Genomic DNA, 20959 nt, shown 5'->3' on the forward strand with positions numbered 1-20959 from the left:
ACTAGCCTTATAACACTACACTACACTTTTGGTGTATACCCACCTGTGATGTTGCTGATGACACTGAAGGAGATGGAGATGCAGGCGGTGTTAGCAAACTACATGGTAAGTTCAGAGTAACATAATGCTCATGGCTGCAGACAATCCGAAGGAAATCCAGCCTCAAGGACACCAGCGTGCTGGGGATTGGTAAAGAATAAAGCTTGGAGGACACCTGTAAAACAGGAAAAGCAAAGATAAAAAGTGACAACGAAGTTGTGTTCCTACAAAAAGTAAATGTATCCTTGTTCCTCTAGACCAGAGGTGTCAAACTGCTGGCCTGCAGGCCAGACGCGTCACACAGAAGCCGCACCCACCCCATGCCGGCAATGGCAAAACTGTCCCAATAAGTTGCACCACATCACGTGACGTCGCGAGTTTGACATGGCTCTAGACCAGAAAAACAATAGAACAAAGGGCAGGCATGTTAAATTTGGTGTTCATAAAAAATGAGCAATACATTGTTACTTTCAATTTGAGATTTAAACCATTTTGAAGCATTTCCATGCCGCTTGGACTATATCTTTGCTGGCTGAGAATATGTTCTACCTAATCTGATATTTGTTTCCAACTTCAAGAGCCAAAAAGATGCCTTTGGAGTCTACAAGCGGACTCCAACCGTGATGGCATCCCCAGCAGATGGTCATCAAATTCGGAGGGAAAGAGAGGGAAAGAGAGGAGGCTCAGAATCTGGGCCTCTTTGGAAAACATCCCTCTAGTCAGGTACCACAATGTATCCTCTCTTTCCTCCCTTCTCCCTCTTGAATGTAGCCACCTCCAAGAATTCTATACCCCGAGCCCTTGTCTATTTTAAGATGCTCTCCTTTTACCTTGATCTTGTCACCGTACCTGTTTGTAGTAAGTCTTAACAAGGCTAAAGACAAATCCTCTGTCCATGACAGACAACAGATCGTTGAGAAAAAACGCTAAACTAGTGTTGAGTCTTTCAATCATTTCTGTATCCTGCGTCAGAGGGGGGAAAAAAGAAAAAGGAAAAAAAGGAAAAGAATAGGATGTTTCAAAACAGAAGTTTCATGCCGAGGCTCTTATCCAACCACTTGTCTACTATTTGAAAATTATCTCTCCATATCGGGGTGTACATTTGACAAGAGCACAACTGAATGGCTTCCATTACCTTCTGAAACCGGGAGACTATATCACTGGCGATTGTGCTGACCAGTGCGGCTATGTCATCCATGAAGCGCTCTGGGAAACGGTTCTTTCTGGGTGCATCGAGTTTGTCAGCAAAATACAAATGATGCACAATACTTTTTACCTGGAGAAAACATATATTAGCACTCACTATCACGTGCACAGAAAAAGGTCAGTTGTGGATAGCAGTATGATTTGATACTATTCTGTAAACCAGATTTAATTGTAACACTTGTAACACATTGTAACACTTGCGAGAGGCTCCATGTTACCATCGGATTTCCCCATTGGTCTAGCTCAGGCATAGGCAACCTCGGCTCTTTTATGACTCATGCTGGCTCAGGAATTCTGGGAGTTGAAGTCCACGAGTCATAAAAGAGCCGAGTTTGCCTAGCTCTATCTACCATTTGGAGAGTAACTTTTATAGGCATGTAATCTTCTACACAAGTAGATATTACCTGGATAATGAGTAGCCATTTCCCCTGAAAGTTAATCTATGATAGGGATCAGGAAAGAAATCCAGCGGCAATAACAACAAAAAAGATAAGTAGGCCTACTTTCTCTCTGATCATTTTTTCCCCCAATACAGGAAAGAAATAGGCAGGTCTTACCAGAGATTTGAACTGATCTCTTGCATAAGGGTTGTGATTTTAGACTGCGGCACATGAAGGTTGCCCATCCCTGCACTGAACAGTTTTGTCATTCTCTTACCATAAGTTCAAAGAAGAACCATGCTTGCTGAAGAGCTGCTTCACGAACACTTCCACTGCAGACAACCCACTGTAAAGCCAGTTCTTCATGAAAAAGCTAGCAAGATTAAAAGTCATGTTTACTCATCTACCATTTAATCATTCTTGAAACCATAATTGAGGGATCCCCAACTCCTGGGCCACAGCCGGTATCAGGCCGTGGTCTGTTCGGAACCAGGCCGTGGTTTGTTCAGAACTGCACAAACAGCAGGCAAGCGCCTGTGCAGTTCCTTTTGCGTGAGGGGCAGGCGAGCTGTGCACGCGTTCACCCACCCCTCACGTTGAACCATCCGCTCTCCCCTCACCTGTCACCAGTCCACAAAGCTGGAAAGGTTGGGGATTAATATAATTAATAATTAATATAATTAATATACAGGGATGACAACAAGCAAAACTATTTTTATGAACGTTATACCAAGGCTTAATGGTTCTTCAACAACCATTTTGAAAGGAAATCTCGCATAATGGGGTGTGTAGTTCCAATCTATGTCAGGTAGAACTAAAGACAAATTATAATTTCTCACAATTTCTCATTTGGGTTTCTCCTGAAATGTTCTTATTACTGTTAGAAAAGGCTGAATTTCTGGAAGCAAAATGAGAGCTCACGATGAAAGAGAAGTTGACAATTCTACTCGTTTCTCTAGTTTTAACAAAGAGAAGGTCAGGGGAAAAAACTTCAGACCTGCCAGAAAACTAATAAGAAAGATTTCTTATTTTTTTCATCCATCTCTTGGAAAAAACAAACTGGTGGGGAAAAGCCATCCATATAGATTCCCTACTGCTCAGACCCTTATGCTCCCAAGCAGAAGCAGAATGTCAGTAATCCACAACCTCTTCCTACCTCCATGAAAGATAAGAATTCACAAACCATAGGAGATAGTAAGTGGAAGCCCCCGTAAGCTACACTGAAGCACACTGAGCATTTGCTTAATCTTTATATTGCTCTCAACTGTATGATCTAAAGGGATTAATATTTTTACAAATAATAAAGTGATTCATCTGGATCAGGGGTGTCAAACTCAATTTCATTGAGGGCCACATCAGCATTGCGGTTGCCCTCAAGGGGCCAGGTGGGTGTGGCCTGGGTGGGCGTGGCCTACTGGGTGGGCATGGCTAGAGTGCATATGGCCTACTGGGTGGGCATGGCCAGCTCTACATTGTTCGCATCAAGGGTGCCTATGGGGGCCTGGGCAGGAGTGGGACAGATCTGAGGGTCTCTGGCAGAAGGAGGGTCTCTGGGCCAGGGCCAAGGCAGTGGGGGCTGTTCCCTCACTGTTTCCAGGATGGCTTCGGGGGCCACATGAAACCACTTCACGGGCCGGATCCGGCCCCTGGGCCTTGTGTTTGACATGTCTGATCTGGATTAACCTCTAAGCTATTTTATATTTGTGGAACTAGAACCAAGCCACTGCAACTCTAGTTGACTCAGCACTCTTCAAATTTGGGACACATTAAACAGTGACTGAACTGTTTATCCCTCCTTGCCTTGCACAACAGCATGAAATGATCTTTGCTATATCTACCTTTTTAGTTGGCAATCGCCCTGTTAATGTTTGTAAGAAACTTGGAGTCTCTGTATGGGAAGACATACGATTACAGCTTCGATCTGCAGCCTGCAAAATAAATGGTGACAGCACATTAAAATTTGCTATGGATGACAGCGGACAGTAGAAAAAATAACAAAAACATTTTAGATTTCAACCTCTAATTCATTTCAATAAAAGGACAAGCAGTACTGAACTTTATGGAGATTTTTCAACTTATTGATAGTCAATAAAGCTGTTTGTTAAAAAATATTTGGAGATCAAACTTTAGACAATTTAACGACATTAAGTGTTGCAAAAGTATGAAACTAGTTTGTAATAACTTTGCATTTCACTGACATACAAGAAAATAAGGTATTTTCTAACTTCTGTGTCGTTCACCCCAGCTTAAAAAATATTGAGCTATTGCTCCAAATACCAATATTGAGTGTATAGAACTACAGGTAGTCCTCGACTTAGGACAGCCATTGAGTCCAAAAATTTCTGTTGCTAAGTGAGACATTTGTTAAATGAGTTTTGCCCATTTTACGATCTGCAGTTGTTAAATCAATAATATGTTTTGTTAAGTGAATCTTAACTTCACCTGTCAAAAAGTCACAAAAAGTGATCACATGACCCCAGGACACTGCAACCTTCATTAAGTATGAATCAGTTGTCAAGCAGCTGAGTTCTGATCACATGACCATGCTGCAAAAGTTATAAAAAATGTTCATAAGTCATTTCTTTCAATGACGTTGTAACTTTGAACGGTCACTACATGAACTGTTTTAAGTCAAGGACTATCTTTATACAATCAGATGGGTTTTTATTTATACATTTGGTTTTAACAACCCATTTTTTTTTTTTACTTTTTTGCAAAAATAAACTGATTAAAAGCTGAAAGCATGGTCAATTAAATTTAACCAGGACTTCATTTAAATACCCAGTGTTAAGAAGCAAGCAACTAAAGTTAAAATTATCATGATACTAAGCATTTCACATTTTGCAGTATATTACTTGACAAATTTTTCAACATTCAGTTTTCAAGAAAAATGAGTTGTTATTAACTGAGATTCACATATTATGTTAAAAAAAACAAGTTGGCAAACGAGGAAGAAAATGCATTATCAAAATCGTAACAGATGATGATGATGATACAAAATATAAGACTGGCTTCCTTAAAATAAAAGGAAATTAATGAGACATGTTCATTAGACATGGCTAACGTAAGTCCTAATTATTTTAGCAAGCCAATTTTATACATGATTAACTATGTAATATTTAGAAAGCATATTTCTATTTGGACTATATTACGTGTAATGAAAGGCTATAAAACAAGTGTAAACATTAATTATAGAGAAGGAAAAACAGTTCTAAACATGCGTGAGGAGAGAAAAAAAATTAGGGATGGATGGTTTCTCATGCAAGCAGATGGATACAGGAGAAAGGAACCAGTAAACAGGTAAAAGTATGTGAAACAGGTAAAAAACATGTAAAAGTAGGCGAAAGGGACTGCAGCGTAGACTCAAGTGAAAAAAGATTTCTTTATGGTGATATGAACCAAAGATATTGGAAAATAAGGAAACTCTGATGGAGTCACCACCTGTGAAGTCTCTGCATTCGGACTGGGGTTGGTTCCCCATGGGGCAGCTTTTGCAGCACCAGTGTTTACCCAAGAATTGGAGCGATCTAAGCCCTGGGCACATAACAGAAAGCAGCAAGGAAAGGAAAGGAAAATGTTACATGCCACATTTGCATTGGAAATTGGGAGAGATTAATGTCTTCAGCACAAACGAATCACCAATTAGTACTGTTAAATAGTTTATTTAGTCCAAACAAGCACTGTATCGATGGAAGAGAATATTTGTAGGGCAGGATTGAATTGTTGGGTCCTTAATGCTCTTTGAGCTTGCTTGTTTTCTTGCAGAGGTTTTATTACCAAACCAGGTCACATCATCAGCACCAAAGACCCCACAATTATTCGTATTTTTCCTCCCAGGTATACATGCTAAAAATGTCATCAGACCAAATATATCTTGCAGCACCTTATATAGGCGTAGCTAATAAGTGGCACCTTCTTCATTCCTGTTTACTTTTAATTTTACTACAGTTCCTGTTTATTTAAGGCATTTTAGGTGCTGTATATTAGTAAGGTCATCAATATGAATGCTTATACCAGGGGTCTTCAAACTTGGCCCTTTTATGACTTGTGGACTTCAACTCCCAGAATTCCTCAGCCAGGCACACTAGCTGAGGAATTCTGGGAGTTGAAGTCCACAAATCATAAAAGGGCCAAGTTTGAAGACCTCTGGCTTATACAGTAGCCCCAATTCTAAAGAAATTTAGTCAGGCTGCAAAGTGGCTGAATGTCAGGACGTATATTAACTTCATCTTCCTCTACTGATTTTAGCTAGAATAAAGCTAAACTGAGGATTCTTAGGATTTGGAACACTGATTATATTTTACCAAATTAATATCATTTATTTTATAATGCACAAGTCTTATTTTCAAACATTATTTCATAGCAGAAAAGATAATTCATGTATATTTTTGGGAATTGGTTTTCTCTCATGAATATCTGTTTCTGTTAATTGCTGCAGCCATCTGTTGACACTGTATAGACATATTATAAATATCTGAATTAAAAATTGTCTGTCAAATAAGAAATAAAAGACCCAGCACACTCCGAAGAAAAAATTATGAACTGTAATATATGAACCATAAATCAAGAGCGGTGGTGGTACAGTAATTCAAATGCAGTATTGCAGGCTAACTCTGCCGACTGCCAGCAGTTTGATTCTCACCGGCTCAAGGTTGACTTAGCCTTTCATCCTTCTGAGGTCAGTAAAATGAGGAGCCAGATTATTGGGGTCAATAGGCTGATGCTGTAAACCAATTAAAGAGGGGCTGTAAAGCACTGTGAAGCGGCATATAAGTCTAAGTGCTATTGCTAAACACCTGAACTTGCAGGAGTTCAGGAATTCACAGTAATTAAACTTTCACAGTTGGGTTAGAAACTAAATCTCTCTAGGAAATGTTCTGTGGTCGATTGGTTGATTTTGTATGCTATACATGGTAATGAAAACTATTGCCTGATTTGGCTTCTCAGGATAAACAACTCTCTTCCCATTTGGCGGACCTGCCAGCTTCCATGCGATAATTCACACTCCTTACAAAGGATCCCTTGATACACTAGTTGGGATTTTGGAGGGTGTTGAAGAATGCAAGAAGCAGGGATGTTCTGCTATATATATATATATATATATATATATATATATATATATATATTGTATTATATAATGCACATTTGAAACAAATTATTTATCTTACTTAATATCAAATGAGATATAACAATAAGCACATCATCAAATTTTGGTAAGTGACATATTAAAGAAAAAAGATTAGGATTGTCATGACATTCAATATCTTGAGAGCTTTATGGGATCCTATCAGGCAGAAACATTCCAGCTTATTAAAAAGCCAGTATGCTTCTGTAAGAAAGCTTCTATCTATTTTATTGCCAAATTATTCAGGCCAGGCTGCTCATGCAAAACTTATCATCTCCTAGGTAAATTTCATGTGCATATCACTCCCTCCGGCATTTCACAAAAAAAGGTCAAGGTGGTTTAATTAAGCAAGACTATCAAATGAATAACTACAAGACTCCTAGCTCTTCCACTCAAACTTGAAATGTTTAATAAGAACAACTGGTAAACCTTTTTGGAGGGTGAGGCTTTTTCTCTCCCTTTTCCTTAATTAAATAAAAGGATTCTGTTCTGTGCTTCCTCATTCTTCTCTTGCCCTCGGTATGCAAGTAGGCTGCTAACTCAAAATACTCAAAAGGTTCTCCGTTTTTGGTGGGTAATTTTGGGGTGTAAAAAAATGCTTTTAAAATGCCGCATCAAAGCTTTTTAAAGTGGCTTATAAAATATCCTTTGCCAGAAGGAAAAATGAAATTATTTAACGGTAGGTTTATGAGAAAGAATCTGTTCTTTGATGTCATTATCCTCACTGAAAAAGGCATCTGGAAATGCAATCTACTAAAAGTGGAAGAATCTAACATTAGTATCCCTGTCACTAGATAGGAATCCTATGCTTACAATTTGTCCAATTTGAGGCTTACATTCAAATCTGGAGCCAATACGGCTCATGATTTGACTCTTAATAATTAATAACAGTGGAGTGTTTTGGGGTTGGGTATCATCAATATGCTGATGATACCCAGCTTTTCATCTCTACCCCTAACCACCCCAGTGATGCCCTTGATGTGATGTCCCGTTGCCTGGAGGCGGTCCGGGTCTGGATGGGGAGGAACAGGCTTCGGCTAAACCCTGACAAGACTGAGTGGCTGTACATGCTGGCATCTCGGGAAATTCAGATTATTCCATCTCTAATCATGGGGGGTGAGATATCACCCCCCGTAGATAGGGCTCGCAACTTGGGTGTCCTCCTAGACTCACAGCTCTCCTTGGAAGATCATATAGGAGCTGTGACTAGGGGGGCCTTCGCCCAGGTTCGCCTGGTGCACCAGTTGCGGCCCTATCTGGACCGGGATGACTTGCATACAGTCACTCATGCGCTCGTGACCTCCCGTTTGGACTACTGCAATGCTCTCTACATGGGGCTGCCCTTGAGGACTACTCGGAGGCTTCAGCTGGTGCAGAATGCAGCCGCGCAAGTGGTGGGGGTGGTTTCCTGATACTCCCATGTAACACCTCTACTCCGTGAGCTGCATTGGCTTCCAGTTGCCCTCCAGGTAAGATTCAAGGTTCTGGTAATGACCTATAAAGCCCTAAATGGCATGGGTCCGCATTACTTACGGGAGCACCTGCTGCCGGCATCAACTTCCCTTCGTCCAGTGCGCTCCCACAGAGAGGGCCTCCTTAGGGTGCCGTCGGTCAAAGAGTGTCGACTGGCGACCCCCAGGGGGAGGGCGTTCTCTGTGGGCGCGCCAGACCTTTGGAACCATTTACTGGTTGAGCTCCAGATGGCTCCCGACCTTCGCTCCTTCCACCATGACCTAAAAACATACTTATTTGAACAAGCCGGCCTGGTCTGATGGGTTTGGGGTATTTAATATTATTGTATTAATTTTATTGTAATTGGGCTGCATTATTTAATTCTTTAACTTTTGTATACTGTATTTTTATTGTATTTGCCCTGTACACCGCCCTGAGTCCTTCAGGAGAAGGGCGGTATAGAAATTAAATAATAATTATTATTATTATTATTATTATTATTATTATTATTATTATTATTATTATTATTATTATTATTAGCAATCTTACCTTACTTCCAATGATTGATCGTACTTCATCATCAGGCGAGGTTGGAGTCCCTGATATGTCTGGGTTGCTGTTACTAAGGCTCCTGGAACGATTCAAGTGGAGGCTTGCAGGTCTGACTGCTGAGCGAGCCATGGTAGCGTAGTGGACTGATCCCCCTAAGCCACTGGGAGCTAAAGAAATGCATGGCAGGAGCCAGAAATTATTTATTTAATTTTTATTGTTATTTATTTATTATTAATTTTATGCTGCCCAACTCTGCTACAAGGTGACTCTGGGTGGCTTATACGTTATAAAACAAATTTTAAAAAACAGTTAAAAGATTAAAATGACACAAATAATAAAACTATTATTAAAAACTATATTAAAACTGCAGCTAAGAGAGCTAAGAGACGGATGGGATGGGTGTGAGGATTATACCTAATGTACTAATATCATGGTATCACTTTGAAAGATAGACGCAGCTACCGGTAATTTTTCTCACTGACAGTTACAGATGACAGTTTCTGTAAGTTCCTGTATTTTGACTTTCTTTAAAGGAGATCCAAATAATGTAGACCTCCATTCACTAGGTCAATTCTGAAGAAAAATTCAAATTTGCCTGGAAGTCATATAGTAGCATTTATTATAGGTAGCCCTAAACTTATGACCATATTGAATATGGAGTTATGATTGTTAAGTGGTGGTGGTCTTTAAGCAGGTCACCACATGATTGTGCTCGATTTTACAACATTTAGCAGTCATTAAATGAATGCTGTGGTCATTAAGCAAACGCTGTCATTATTAAACAAACTTGTTCTCATTAATGGGTTTTTTTACTAGAAACCAGAAGAAAACCAGACATTGGCAAAAAAAAAAAACCAACCCAAAGAGCAGTCACATGACATAGGACAGTGCAAACAGCCATAATTGCCAAGCGCCCAAAATGTGATCACACAATTGTGAGGTGGTGATAGTGATGCGGCCATTGGAACTTCAAAAACAGGCTGTAAGTAGAAAGTCTGTCATAACTTTGAATGGTTGCTAAGCAACCGGTCATTAAGCAAGGACTGCCTTTCCTTAATCAAAATATCTATGTTTAGTCATGACATCTATGTTATATATATGAGCTTGAATACAACCAATGACAGTACTTTCTTTATACTCTCTCCATACCCCTGAACAGTTGTTCCTATAGGTAGTGGATCCATAGAGTGGTATGTAAAATATGTAGAATACGTAAAAGAATATGTAAAAGAAAAGAAAAAATTGGCATAATTTGGGAGGAGGCTGTTAGTAACTAACCCTTCTTTATTAATTACGCTACCTGTTTGATCACCAAGGTAAAATTCAAGGACTAAGGTCTTGATATCAGGATTTTCCATTTGAATCCAATGCAATTGCATTTTAAAAGTGAATGTACCTGGGCATGGAGAATTGGGAGACGTATTTGGTAACCGAAAAACATAATAAATATATGAAGTAAGAAGACTATTTCTTCCATGCTGATCTTGGTTTCCTTCAAGGCTTTTGTGAAGTCTGTTTACAATAGAGGCCATGGCTTCAAAAGATGCTTGACCTAGATTGACTAAAAAGAATATAAAGAATTAGATATTAAGCTGTTTATTTCTAATGACAAACTATTGAGAAAGGGAGGGAGGCAGGCAGGCAGGCAGGCAGCCATAATAGTCACCACATTCAAATAATCTGACAATAGCTTAAATATGTGTTAAGTGGGACGCAGTGGCTCAGTGGGTTAGGACGCTGAGTTTGTCGATCAGATGGTCGGCAGTTTGGTGGGTCGAATCCCGAGTGCCGCGTAACAGAGTGAGCGCCTGTTACTCGTCCCAGCTTCTGCCAACCTAGCAGTTCGAAAGCATGTAAAAATGCAAGTAGAAAAATAGGGACCAGTACGGTGGGAAGGTAACAGCGTTCCGTGTGCCTCTGGCGTCTAGTCATGCCGGCCACATGACCACAGAGATGTCCTTGGACAAGCGCTGGCTCTTCGGCTTTGAAAAAGAGATGAGCACCAGCCCCTAGAGTAGGAAACGACTAGCACGCATGTGCGGGGGAACCTTTACCTTTACCTTTATGACTATCAGTGAAGATGGCAAATACTGTAAATTCACTCGGCACTCACTGCCATAACTTCAAATGGTCACTAAGCAATGGTCATGACTTGAAACTATCTGTTAGTGTCCAGTTCTAAAATTGTCACTTATCTTTTGTTATGGCTTGTAGTTGTAATGATAGCCAAAACAAGTTTCTTTCCCAGAAGATGTGTTCTTTTATAGTTAATTCCAAAATCTTATAAAAGAAGTCAATATTCAAAATTTATCTGAACCCTTGATCCATTTATATTTTTATTAGATTAAAATCTCAATCAGCTTTTATTTATTTATTAAATTTGTTTGCTGCCCATCTCGCCACAAGGACTCTTTTTGCTGCTTATTTCAAACTCTTTAAGTTCTTCAGCTTGTACTTCATTTTTCTTTTGTTCAGAGCTGAAGACAAACTCACCCAATGAAAACTTTTCAAACTTGTTGTTCTGAAGATCTCTAATAGCTTTAAGACAGTTAACAGACAATTTCGGAAGGGATTAAAACATAAATACCTATAATTTTAAATGTAGCTATGGCATGTTAAATTACAGCAGAATAATTACGGCAAAGAGAATTTATTTTACAACGAAGAGAATTCATATCAAATTTTCTCTTAAAAGCATAAATGAAATACCTATTTGGCCTGCAATAATAGGAGGTCTTACGACCAAAAGGATTAATTTGTCAAGCAGAAGATGGAGAAACCGCACCACAGGCTCTAGCTGAGATGAGTTCAAAGCTGAAATGCTGCTCTTTAATTCATTTTCCAAGTTGTTCTCCATAATTCTCATGTCACCTATCCGTACAGGGAACATATGTTCATCCAGGGCATGAACAAGGGCAAAGAACTTGTCAAGATAGGGGTCCTAAATAAACAAATAATAATAATATTTTTTTAATGTTTAACTAGTCAAACTAATGCAATCAAAGCCAGAATTTAAAAATCATCAAATGATTCAAAGTGCAGATTGTGCAAAGAGGGAGAAGAAACAGTAGATCATATAATCAGTTCATGCAAGAAGATTGCACCAGTTATAAACAGCAGCATAATATAGTCACCAAAATGGAACATCTCTAAAAATTATCATGTGGTGGGAATGAAACATTGGTGGGGACATAGAGTTGAAAAAGTAGTCAAGAATGAGCAGGTTAAAATATTGTAGCATTTCTGAATATACACTGATAAAACTCTTGGTTTATAACATGCCAGATTTAACTGTGGCTGGGGAAAAAAGGAAAGTATGGATAATTGACCAGGGGATAGTAGAATAAAAAAACAAGGAATTGGAGATCACAAAGTATCGAAGCTGAAAGATGTGGACATAAACTGGTTGTGGTGGTCCTAATTTCCATCTGACACTTACAAAAGGCCACCCTGCTTGGATCCACACACAGACCACACTAATACATTACAATATCCTAGGTTCTTGGGAAGAACTCATTGTGTATCAGGGCCAGCACCAGCTAAAGAACTGACAGTTGTGATTTCACATTTTTGTATATCAGCACCAATCGATTGCAAAGGGCAGCTGTACTTGGAGCAGCTTATATCTTGTGATGATACCTTTAAAACCATCAAACAACCACCTCCGCCTATCCCAGGTCCTTGGAAAGGGCTTGATAGGTGGATAAAAATACCAAATCCAGACTGTGTGACCTCGACACAGATAGTCCTCGACTTACAACCATTTGTCTAGCACAGGGGTCTTCAATCTTGGCCACTTTTAGGATTTGTGGACTTCAATTCCCAGGATTCCTCAGCCAGCCAGCCATGCAACTGTTTACATTTATGACCAACTACTCCCCCTAGCAACCCAGGAACACCATGTGCGCCTTTGGCATGGACAACAGGAAAATTACAGGGGGCTGGGAGGGAGCCAGAGAGTACATGAAGTCAAAGCGTACCCCGCCACACACACACTTCTTTTTATTCCTGCCGTTTTCTTTCGCCCTCCAGCTGGTCTCCCTCCCTTCCTTTCTTCTTCCCCACTATTTTATGCTCCTCCAAGCATGAATACTCTCTTCTCCCTGCTCCTGCATAGTTTCTTAAAGAAGCAGGCAGCACTAACTGAAGAAGGTCAGCTACAGCTGGGCTTCCTCAGCATTAAAACCATGAAAATGATTCCTAGAGAGGAAGCAGTTCCATCAAAACAGATTCCTTCCATCCATGCCAAAGGCGCACGTGCTCTTCCTGAAAGGAGAGACTGGCACCAAGGCATCACCACTAACGGCTGGACTTTTGGAAAAAGTAACCCTCCCCATCTGTTTCTTTGCTGGGAGATGAAACTCCTCTGCAAACTTATTTCAGCAAATTCCCATTATTCCTATGGTCAACTTGCATGGAAGCTTAGCCTGCCTGGATTTTGGCAGGCGCCAGAATGGAGAGGCAGCGGTAACGTAAAGAGTGTGGGCTGCCTCAGGCAGGTGAAGGAGGCACAGCACAGGCCAGGCATGAGTGTCTCTCTGCTCTTATTGAAACCCAAGCGGAAAGTGTGGACTTTCCAGGGAAGCTGGCATGGAAGACTGAAAATAGCGTCCACATGATTGTTCAGCACTTCACAATTGGTATAAATGCGAATGGGTTGCCAAGTCCCCAGATCACAATCACATGATGGGCAGGGATGAGACAATCTGAAATGGTTGGAAGTGGTTTATAGGCCATACATCACTCTGTCAAAATTCCACACAGTCACTAAGTGAGCGGTCATAAGTTGAAGCCTACCTCAACACTCAAGAAATTCTGTCGTAATATTAGAGCAATTTTGTTTATTGTTACTTTCCCTGTGTTAGCGGGATCACTCTTAATACATACCTGTGTGTGAATGGTTGATACAGCAATTATTTCTACATTAAAAACTCCTTTATGGTTGTCAACCCACTTCATTCCAGGCAAAGGCACCTGACAAAAAGCAATACATAATAAACTGTAGGAGATAAACAGGCTGAGCCCAAGGGAGGGGTCAAATACGTCATCAGTCTCAAATCCCTTTGTGTCCACAAGTGATCTTGAATTCCACTGACTCTTACCTACCACCAATTTGCTCTGACTAGTTCAGATTCTTGTAGACAGCATAAGCTAGAAGTATTTTCATTTGAACTGCCTGGTCTTCTGATTTTTCCATGCTTGACATAAAGTCAGTTATGACTTTTATTACGGTGAAAGAATAACCATAGTAAAAACAGACATTTTAATCAACAAATGTAGGTAAATAGTTTCTAGAATTTACTTTCAAAATAGGGCCTCTTAATATTTGGGATAGTTGTTGCTTAATCCACTTTACTGAGTCACACACCCCTATAGTAAGTTGCTAACCTCCGGAGAGAGTACAGAATAAGCTTGTGGTGGCTTCTCCAAAGAAACAGGGAGGCAGAACTGGCCTGTTTTTAATCGTCCATTTTGTAGCATCGGTATCCACTTGAATGGGAAAAAGAACCAAAACATCATTAGCACCTATCAAATAGACTGGAAGTCTTTACCTATTCATTTACCCGTTTCAATTTTTACAGCTACCCGTCTCACGTCCCTCACTCTGGGTCGCTCAAGTTAAAATAACCCAAAGTCATGTAAATAAATTAAAACAATTAACCAGAAATGTATCAAAACTGACTTAAGCATTATTCCAAATTAACATGTACAGAAATATATAGCAAGCAGAATGATTCCTGCAATGCTGAAAGTCAGAATGAAGGCAGGAAGGAAGGGACTGAAGAACTTCTGCAGCAGCTGTTTTACCGTATAGCCAACAGGAGTCTCGAGTGGGGTGTTTTGTTTCTGTTGGCAACTGACATGATAAAAAGTGAAAAGCAAGTGGTGATGGTCCGTTAAAGTAGCAGGAAGTTTGATCTTGATTTCTTCGTGGAAATCAGGAGATCTGTTTTGAGATAAATAGAGATTTAAAGTTAAGTCTGATCTGTTTGTAAACCAGACTTACCCTGTTTGGAAGACAGCTGCAGCAGACAAATTGTCAACAATTCCAAAGTTAGGCTGGCAACAGACCATCAAGTTACACGCGGCATTCTGCAATCCCAGTTACACGCAGCATTCTGCAATCCCCAGATATCCTCTCACTGAAGGCAGTTTTGAGAGACTATTTACAAAACTTCCAAGCCAAAGCTCCTCCTAGAAGATCATATGACCTCTTTGGGGTTCTTTCCAAACAAAGACTTTCCTGAAGTAAACCTAATCTTGGCCGTTCTCCCTCTATGAAGATGGAGTAATTTCTCTGACCTAGGAGGAAAACTACAAAATCTTGTGGTCCCTGGAAGACTCTTTCAAGGACCTAAGGATTGTAGTTTTAATTGCTTAGGCTTCTTCCCCCCCAGGGTTCAACTACTGTATTGCATTAGTTAAAGAGAAACTTTGAGATAAAATGTAAAAAAAAAAATCCTAGGATAATTTCCCATTTAAGATTTTTATTTTTTTTTCTTTATGATGATGTATTTTCCCTACATTCATCTGCATTTCTGTTTAGCTAGTTAACATTCCCTACCTCAGAATATACTAAAAGGCTTTTAGATGTACTCAGTACTATAAGATGACAGGTTTATTCCTAGATTATTCTCCGGCTCTTGTTCACATAAATATGTATTTCACTGATCTGTTCTACCAATTCATGTTCTCCTTTCTTCAACCTCCTAATCATGTGCAAAGGGACAAAAAAGGCTTCTATCCCTTTTCATGTGATATCACACACAAAGAAGATGTGATCTCTCTGGGTTCACGCGCCATAATTTCAATCACGTTTACGGGATCACGAAAGGCAAAGAAGGCGCGAACAAGATGCTAGGGATCAGATACATATACAGGTAATCCTGGAGTTACAAAGGATAAAGCCACATGATGAGCCACATGATAAAAATTCAGATGCTTGGTATTCTGCTGCCTGCAGGGGAACCTCAATTCCGTTCGTCTGCCTAGTTCCTCTTTTGGGGGGCCTCTATATTGTCCCTGCCAGCCTAGACTCACTGGTCCTCCTGTGCCTTGCTATCCTTGCTGCCTCCAACTGACTTTCATTATCTTTTTCAGTCACTTTTGATGAGGTGTGCCTGGACTGGCCTTTTGCAAGGCAGCTGCTGGCTATGCTGGGCCTTCTTCCCTTGTCCAAATCCACCGTGGTCTTATCCCAATTGCATGTTTGCTTGTTTTTTTTAAAGCCCATTTATATCCCGCCCTTCTCCGAAGACTCAGGGCGGCTTACAATCTAAAGCACAAATCAATGTGCTTAGCAATAGCCTTCATTCTATGTATATGCCTGCTTATTAGGGCTTTCGCCCCCCCCCCAGCGGCATTATTACAAAGTCAGCTTATTGCCCTCAACAATCTGGGTCCTCATTTTACCTACCTCGGAAGGATGGAAGGCTGAGTCAACCTTGAGCCTGGTGGGACTCGAACCTGTACTAATTGCAGGCAGCTGGTGTTACTTAAGGAGGCATTAGCCCACAGCTCCACCAGGTTTTGGAAGGCAGGGCCACAAAAGAAGGCACCGGCCGCATCAATGCAAAAGACAGTCCCTTTTAGCTGGGCCCTTCTTTCATGCTGGTACAGCTAGGGCTTTCTTTTGTGCCTTCTGAAAGGCCACATACAATTCCGATATAAGATGGGCACAGCTTCTGGAAGAAGACCTAGAGTGGCCAGCAGCTGCCTTGCAAAGACCTTGCTGAGCATGCCTTGTCAGTACCCGGAGGAAGATGGTAAAGGTCAACCAGGGGCAGCAAGATTGGCAATGAGGCAGGCCAGAGAGCAGAAGGCAGCAAGACTGGTAGAGATGGCAGAGTGCAAGGCAGTCAAAAGGGCAGAAATATGGGGGAAATAGGTGGGGGGAGGGAGTTGAAGAGGAGGCAGTCCTTTACCTTATCAAAACCTGGGGTAGGGAGGGACCAATTCGGGAGTGATTTGACTTGGGGTGGGCCCTTAGCTAATGATCAGTGGGATTTGGTTAACAACGGCAATTGGGATTACCGGGATTGCAGTCATTAAGCGATGTAGTCATATGACATCAGGCTACACAACTGCATTCCTTAGTGTTAGTAATTCCAGTCCTAATTTCCATTGTAATGCAAGGATGACCTGTACTTGCATGCGTGTGGCTGGACAACTGCAGAATCTCTGTTTCAAAATAATCAAAAGGATGAAATTCTTGCTACCCTAGATCCTCTTTGTAAACTTATAAGTGCAGAAGATGTTTTATTTCTGATCTCACAATATTATGCACCGTGTCGAGTAAAATAAAAGGTGGCTTTTCAAAAAGTTTCTGTTTTTTACCTGTTATGGTAAACCACAGCTGTATAAGCTTCTTTTGAAAATTCAGCACAGCTAGATTTTCCAAAGATTACCTACAAAAATAAGTGAGCAAATATATTTTTTTAAAAAAACATTCTTTATTCTTCAGAACTGGAAATTTTACTAAGTCAAAAATAAATATCAAGATAACTATTTATCTGGCAAAGATTTATACCCTTGATAAATATTATGATTTAGTTTACATACTGACTTGTTTTTAAATAAGAATATTTGGCTGCAGAGACAGTTATTAATATTTCAAAGAAAATAGATTTTATATATTTGCTGCATATTATATGGTGTGAGCCATGTGCAGAAGTATGTAATTATTATTAATTTAATCGTCAAGTGACTCAAGGTGGCTTACAAGGGTTCACATACCATACACAGTAAAACCAAAATCAGATAAATCTTGGATCAAAAACATTTCAGCAAGTCAACCCTGTTAAGTTACAAGCAGGAAAATGCAGAAATGCCTCTGAGCAGATATTAAAGCAACACAAAGGATTAAAAATTAAATAAAGTTCAAAGAAGCAAATTCTCAAATCATTAAAAAGTCTGAGAAATCAGTGATCCAGTCTGATTCTGTCCCAGCAGGAATGCAGCCTGGTATAGCACAACATTTTGATGTGCATCTAATGTACAAAGTAGCCATTAGAATAGGCATTTTACAGCATCAAAATCACAATAGAACACACACACTCACACACCCAAAAATAACATACCGGCATTGCATTGCTTGGATCCTCTCCAAACATAAACTGCACTTTTACAGTAATATTCCGAGCAGATCCTTGGCGATTAGCAAAATTAAGGCTTTGTGGATAAACATATAGAAGATTTCTACAAAAAGAGAGAGAGAGAGAGAAATGCAAAAATTACATACGGACTACGGCAATATTAAAATGTCTAGGTCAGGGGCGTCAAACTGTCGGCCCGTAGGCCGGATGCATCATGCCAAAACCGCGCCCACATTGCCGGCAATGGAAAAAAAGTTGCAATACGTCGTGACACGTCATGTGACATTGCGAGTTTGACACCACGAGTCTAGGTCAGGGGTAGGCAACCTTGGCTCTTTTATGACTCATGGACTTCAACTCCCAGAATTCCTGAGCCAGCATAGCTGGCTCAGGAATTCAGGGAGTTGAAGTCCACATGTCATAAAAGAGCCAAGGTTGCCTACCCCTGGTCTAGGTCAATATTAAAATAAACTTGAATATACTATACCTGTATTTAATTTCAAGTTTGTTACATGAACTTGCTCTGTAAAAGCCTCACTATTCTTAGGATCAAATTAAATATAGGTAATCCTCGACTTACAACTATTAGTTCATTGGCCGTTTGAAGTTACAGTGGCACAGAAAAAAGTGACTTCTGACTTTTTTTCACATTTAAAACCCCCGTGGCCACATGATCAAAATCTAGACGCCTGGCAACTGGCATGTATTTATGACAGCTGCAGTGTCCCGAGGTCAGGTGATCACCTTTTGCGATCTTCTGACAAGCACAGTCAATGGGGAAGCCAGATTCACTTAACAACCGTGCTACTAACTTTAACTGCAGTGATTCGCTTAACAACCGTGGCAAGAAAGTGTTCTGAACCAGCCTGCTACCGGCCTTGCAGAAAGGCAACCCCTGTACAAACGGCAGAGGCTGGAGAGCGTCTGAAGCTGGAAGGCGTCTGCCAAGATTTATTACACAAACAACAGAACAAGAAACAAAACACTGGAACTGTGATCCTCAAACGGAGCGGTTGCTTTCAGCAACCAGCCCTTCCCCAAACACTCCCTTTATTAGAGTTCAGGGCGTGGCCTCCCTGTGCCTCCTTCCGAGGAGTCCCACAGCCTTTCTCTGCTGGTTCCTGCTTGACTGCCTCCTGCGTCGGGCGTCCTTGAACAGGGCCAGCTGTGGGTCATCATCATCCGCACTGTCGGGCTCGCGCAGCTGAGAAGAGGGCCCTGGCTGGGGGCTCTGCGAAGCCTCCAAGCCATCATCAGCAAGTTCGTCTTCAACACCCTCCTCCTCCCCCTCGTCTGAGTCATCCGAGCTGGCTGCCGGACCCACAGGCTGGCCCTGAATCACAACAGAAAGATTGTAGTGGCAAGAAAGATTACAGGCAGTGCTCAACGTACGACCATAATTGAGCCCAAAGTTTCTGTTGTTAAATGAGACATTTGTTAAGTGAGTTTTACCCCATTTTACAACTTTTTTTTGCCACAGTTGCTAAGTGAATCACTGCGGCTGATAAAATTAGTAACCGGGTTGTTGAGTGAACCTGGCTGCTCCATCAGCTTTGCTGGTCAGAAGGTTGAAAAAGGGGATCATGTCACCTTAAGCATGAACCAGCTGCCAAACATCTGAATCTTGATCACATAACCATGGAAGATGCTGCAGAGGTCATAACTGTGAAAAAAGGTCATAAGTCACCTTTTTCAGTGACATTGTAATTTCAAATGGTCATTAAATGAACTTTTGTTAAGTCAAGGACTACCTGTAATCTTGCTTGCCAAAGGAATTCTGGGACTCAATTATGGTTGTAAGTCAAGGACTACCTGTAGGTTATCTGACTGCAATCTTCAGTGTTATTCAATCCTATTTAACGGCGCATTTATTTCCAAGAAAGTGGATTAGGATTGGACTGTGGCTACTAAGCTGATTAAACAACAAAGGGATCTTTGGCCTTAAAGGTGTGTGTTTGTGTGTGTGTGTGTGTGTGTGTGTGTGTGTGTGTGTGTGTGTGTGTAAGAAAGTATATTTAACATACTGAAACGTGCCTTGGATTCTCAAAGAGGAATTTTGCCCATTCACTGATCTGTTGACACACGGAGTATAGCGAGTCACAAAATACTGATCAGAACACCAATCAGGGAAACCTCTCCCTAACATCCATATGGAGGCAACCACAAGTGAGGTCAAAAGAGTCAAAATGACAGCCATGAGCACATGAAGTCATGACCGTTCCGTATGCTCACTGACATTACACATACTTACAAATGGGTAGGGCTTCAATTCCACAATCGCAGCTGGGGGTTTTACTTATTTAACCTCCCTATGAGGTTATTGAACCCTTACTCACAAATCCCAGCTTATCTGTTCCCCACTCCCCCTTTTTTCCCCTTCTGTGCGACTTCCAATTGGCAACTGCCAACTGGGAAGATTTACAAATAAAGCACCAAAATGCAGCTATTCACCACTTCTGTTTTATAAGAATGCATATGGGTCTATGCAGAACCCAACAGTATTCTTGAAAATAAAGATCTTTCAGATTTTGCAGTATACCAATTCCTTTATATTTTATTTAATATTAAAATAATATTTAAACGTTTTAAAAAAACGGGCCAGGGAGACTTGAAAGCTGCCAAAGGAGGTCTTGTAGGCATCACAGTGGCATGTGCCCCTGATGAGTAACCTTAAAGCTTTTGCTTTATTTATTTTATATTTATTTTGTAAATAAATACTTTATTTACAATAAACACGTATATGGAAACAAATGTGGATCACTCTTGCTGCCTGTCTTTCTCTTTGTCCCCATCCTAGTTCTATTTAATACATTTGATATCCTGTACTTTATCCTGTACTGTGCAAGTTATCAATCACTTGTTGATACACACTAAAATGCAGCACAGACCACTTATAATGCATAAACCTCATCAGTCCGTTTCTCACTTATGAATGGATTACCTTGGAGTTTGAACTGGGAAAATCCTGGTTGACCTTTCTTCTACGGTTTATATTTTAAAGAATGCAATACCCATGCAAGCCATAAACTGATACGCTTAGCTACTTTTACAATTCAGAATGGTGCTTCCTCCAAGCTTTCCTACATTTAGGAGCATTGCCAGTGATGTTT

The 20959-nt window shown here is 40.5% G+C and overlaps 1 protein-coding gene across 8 annotated transcripts in view; it reads right to left on the reverse strand.

Moving 5' to 3' along the window:
- DOCK7 (dedicator of cytokinesis 7) overlaps nt 1-20959 on the reverse strand; it is a 146761-nt gene that overhangs the window by 54357 nt on the left and 71445 nt on the right. For 5 of the 8 annotated variants that reach the window (XM_081325222.1, XM_081325221.1, XM_081325220.1 and 2 more), the window contains exons 15-28: nt 17835-17952; nt 17092-17162; nt 14563-14701; nt 14143-14244; nt 13642-13728; nt 11464-11695; nt 10151-10315; nt 8752-8921; nt 5067-5159; nt 3464-3553; nt 1903-1998; nt 1175-1315; nt 889-1002; nt 44-214 (exon numbers count right to left, since the gene is read on the reverse strand). In XM_081325222.1, coding sequence (XP_081181348.1) covers nt 44-214; nt 889-1002; nt 1175-1315; nt 1903-1998; nt 3464-3553; nt 5067-5159; nt 8752-8921; nt 10151-10315; nt 11464-11695; nt 13642-13728; nt 14143-14244; nt 14563-14701; nt 17092-17162; nt 17835-17952 — 1789 coding nt within the window. The remainder of the gene's footprint in view (nt 1-43; nt 215-888; nt 1003-1174; nt 1316-1902; nt 1999-3463; nt 3554-5066; nt 5160-8751; nt 8922-10150; nt 10316-11463; nt 11696-13641; nt 13729-14142; nt 14245-14562; nt 14702-17091; nt 17163-17834; nt 17953-20959) is intronic. The other 3 variants (XM_081325225.1, XM_081325224.1, XM_081325223.1) reach the window with 1 other exon arrangement.

The sequence above is a fragment of the Vipera berus genome (assembly GCF_964194415.1).
Source record: "Vipera berus genome assembly, chromosome: 3".
Classification (NCBI taxonomy): Eukaryota; Metazoa; Chordata; class Lepidosauria; order Squamata; family Viperidae; genus Vipera; species Vipera berus.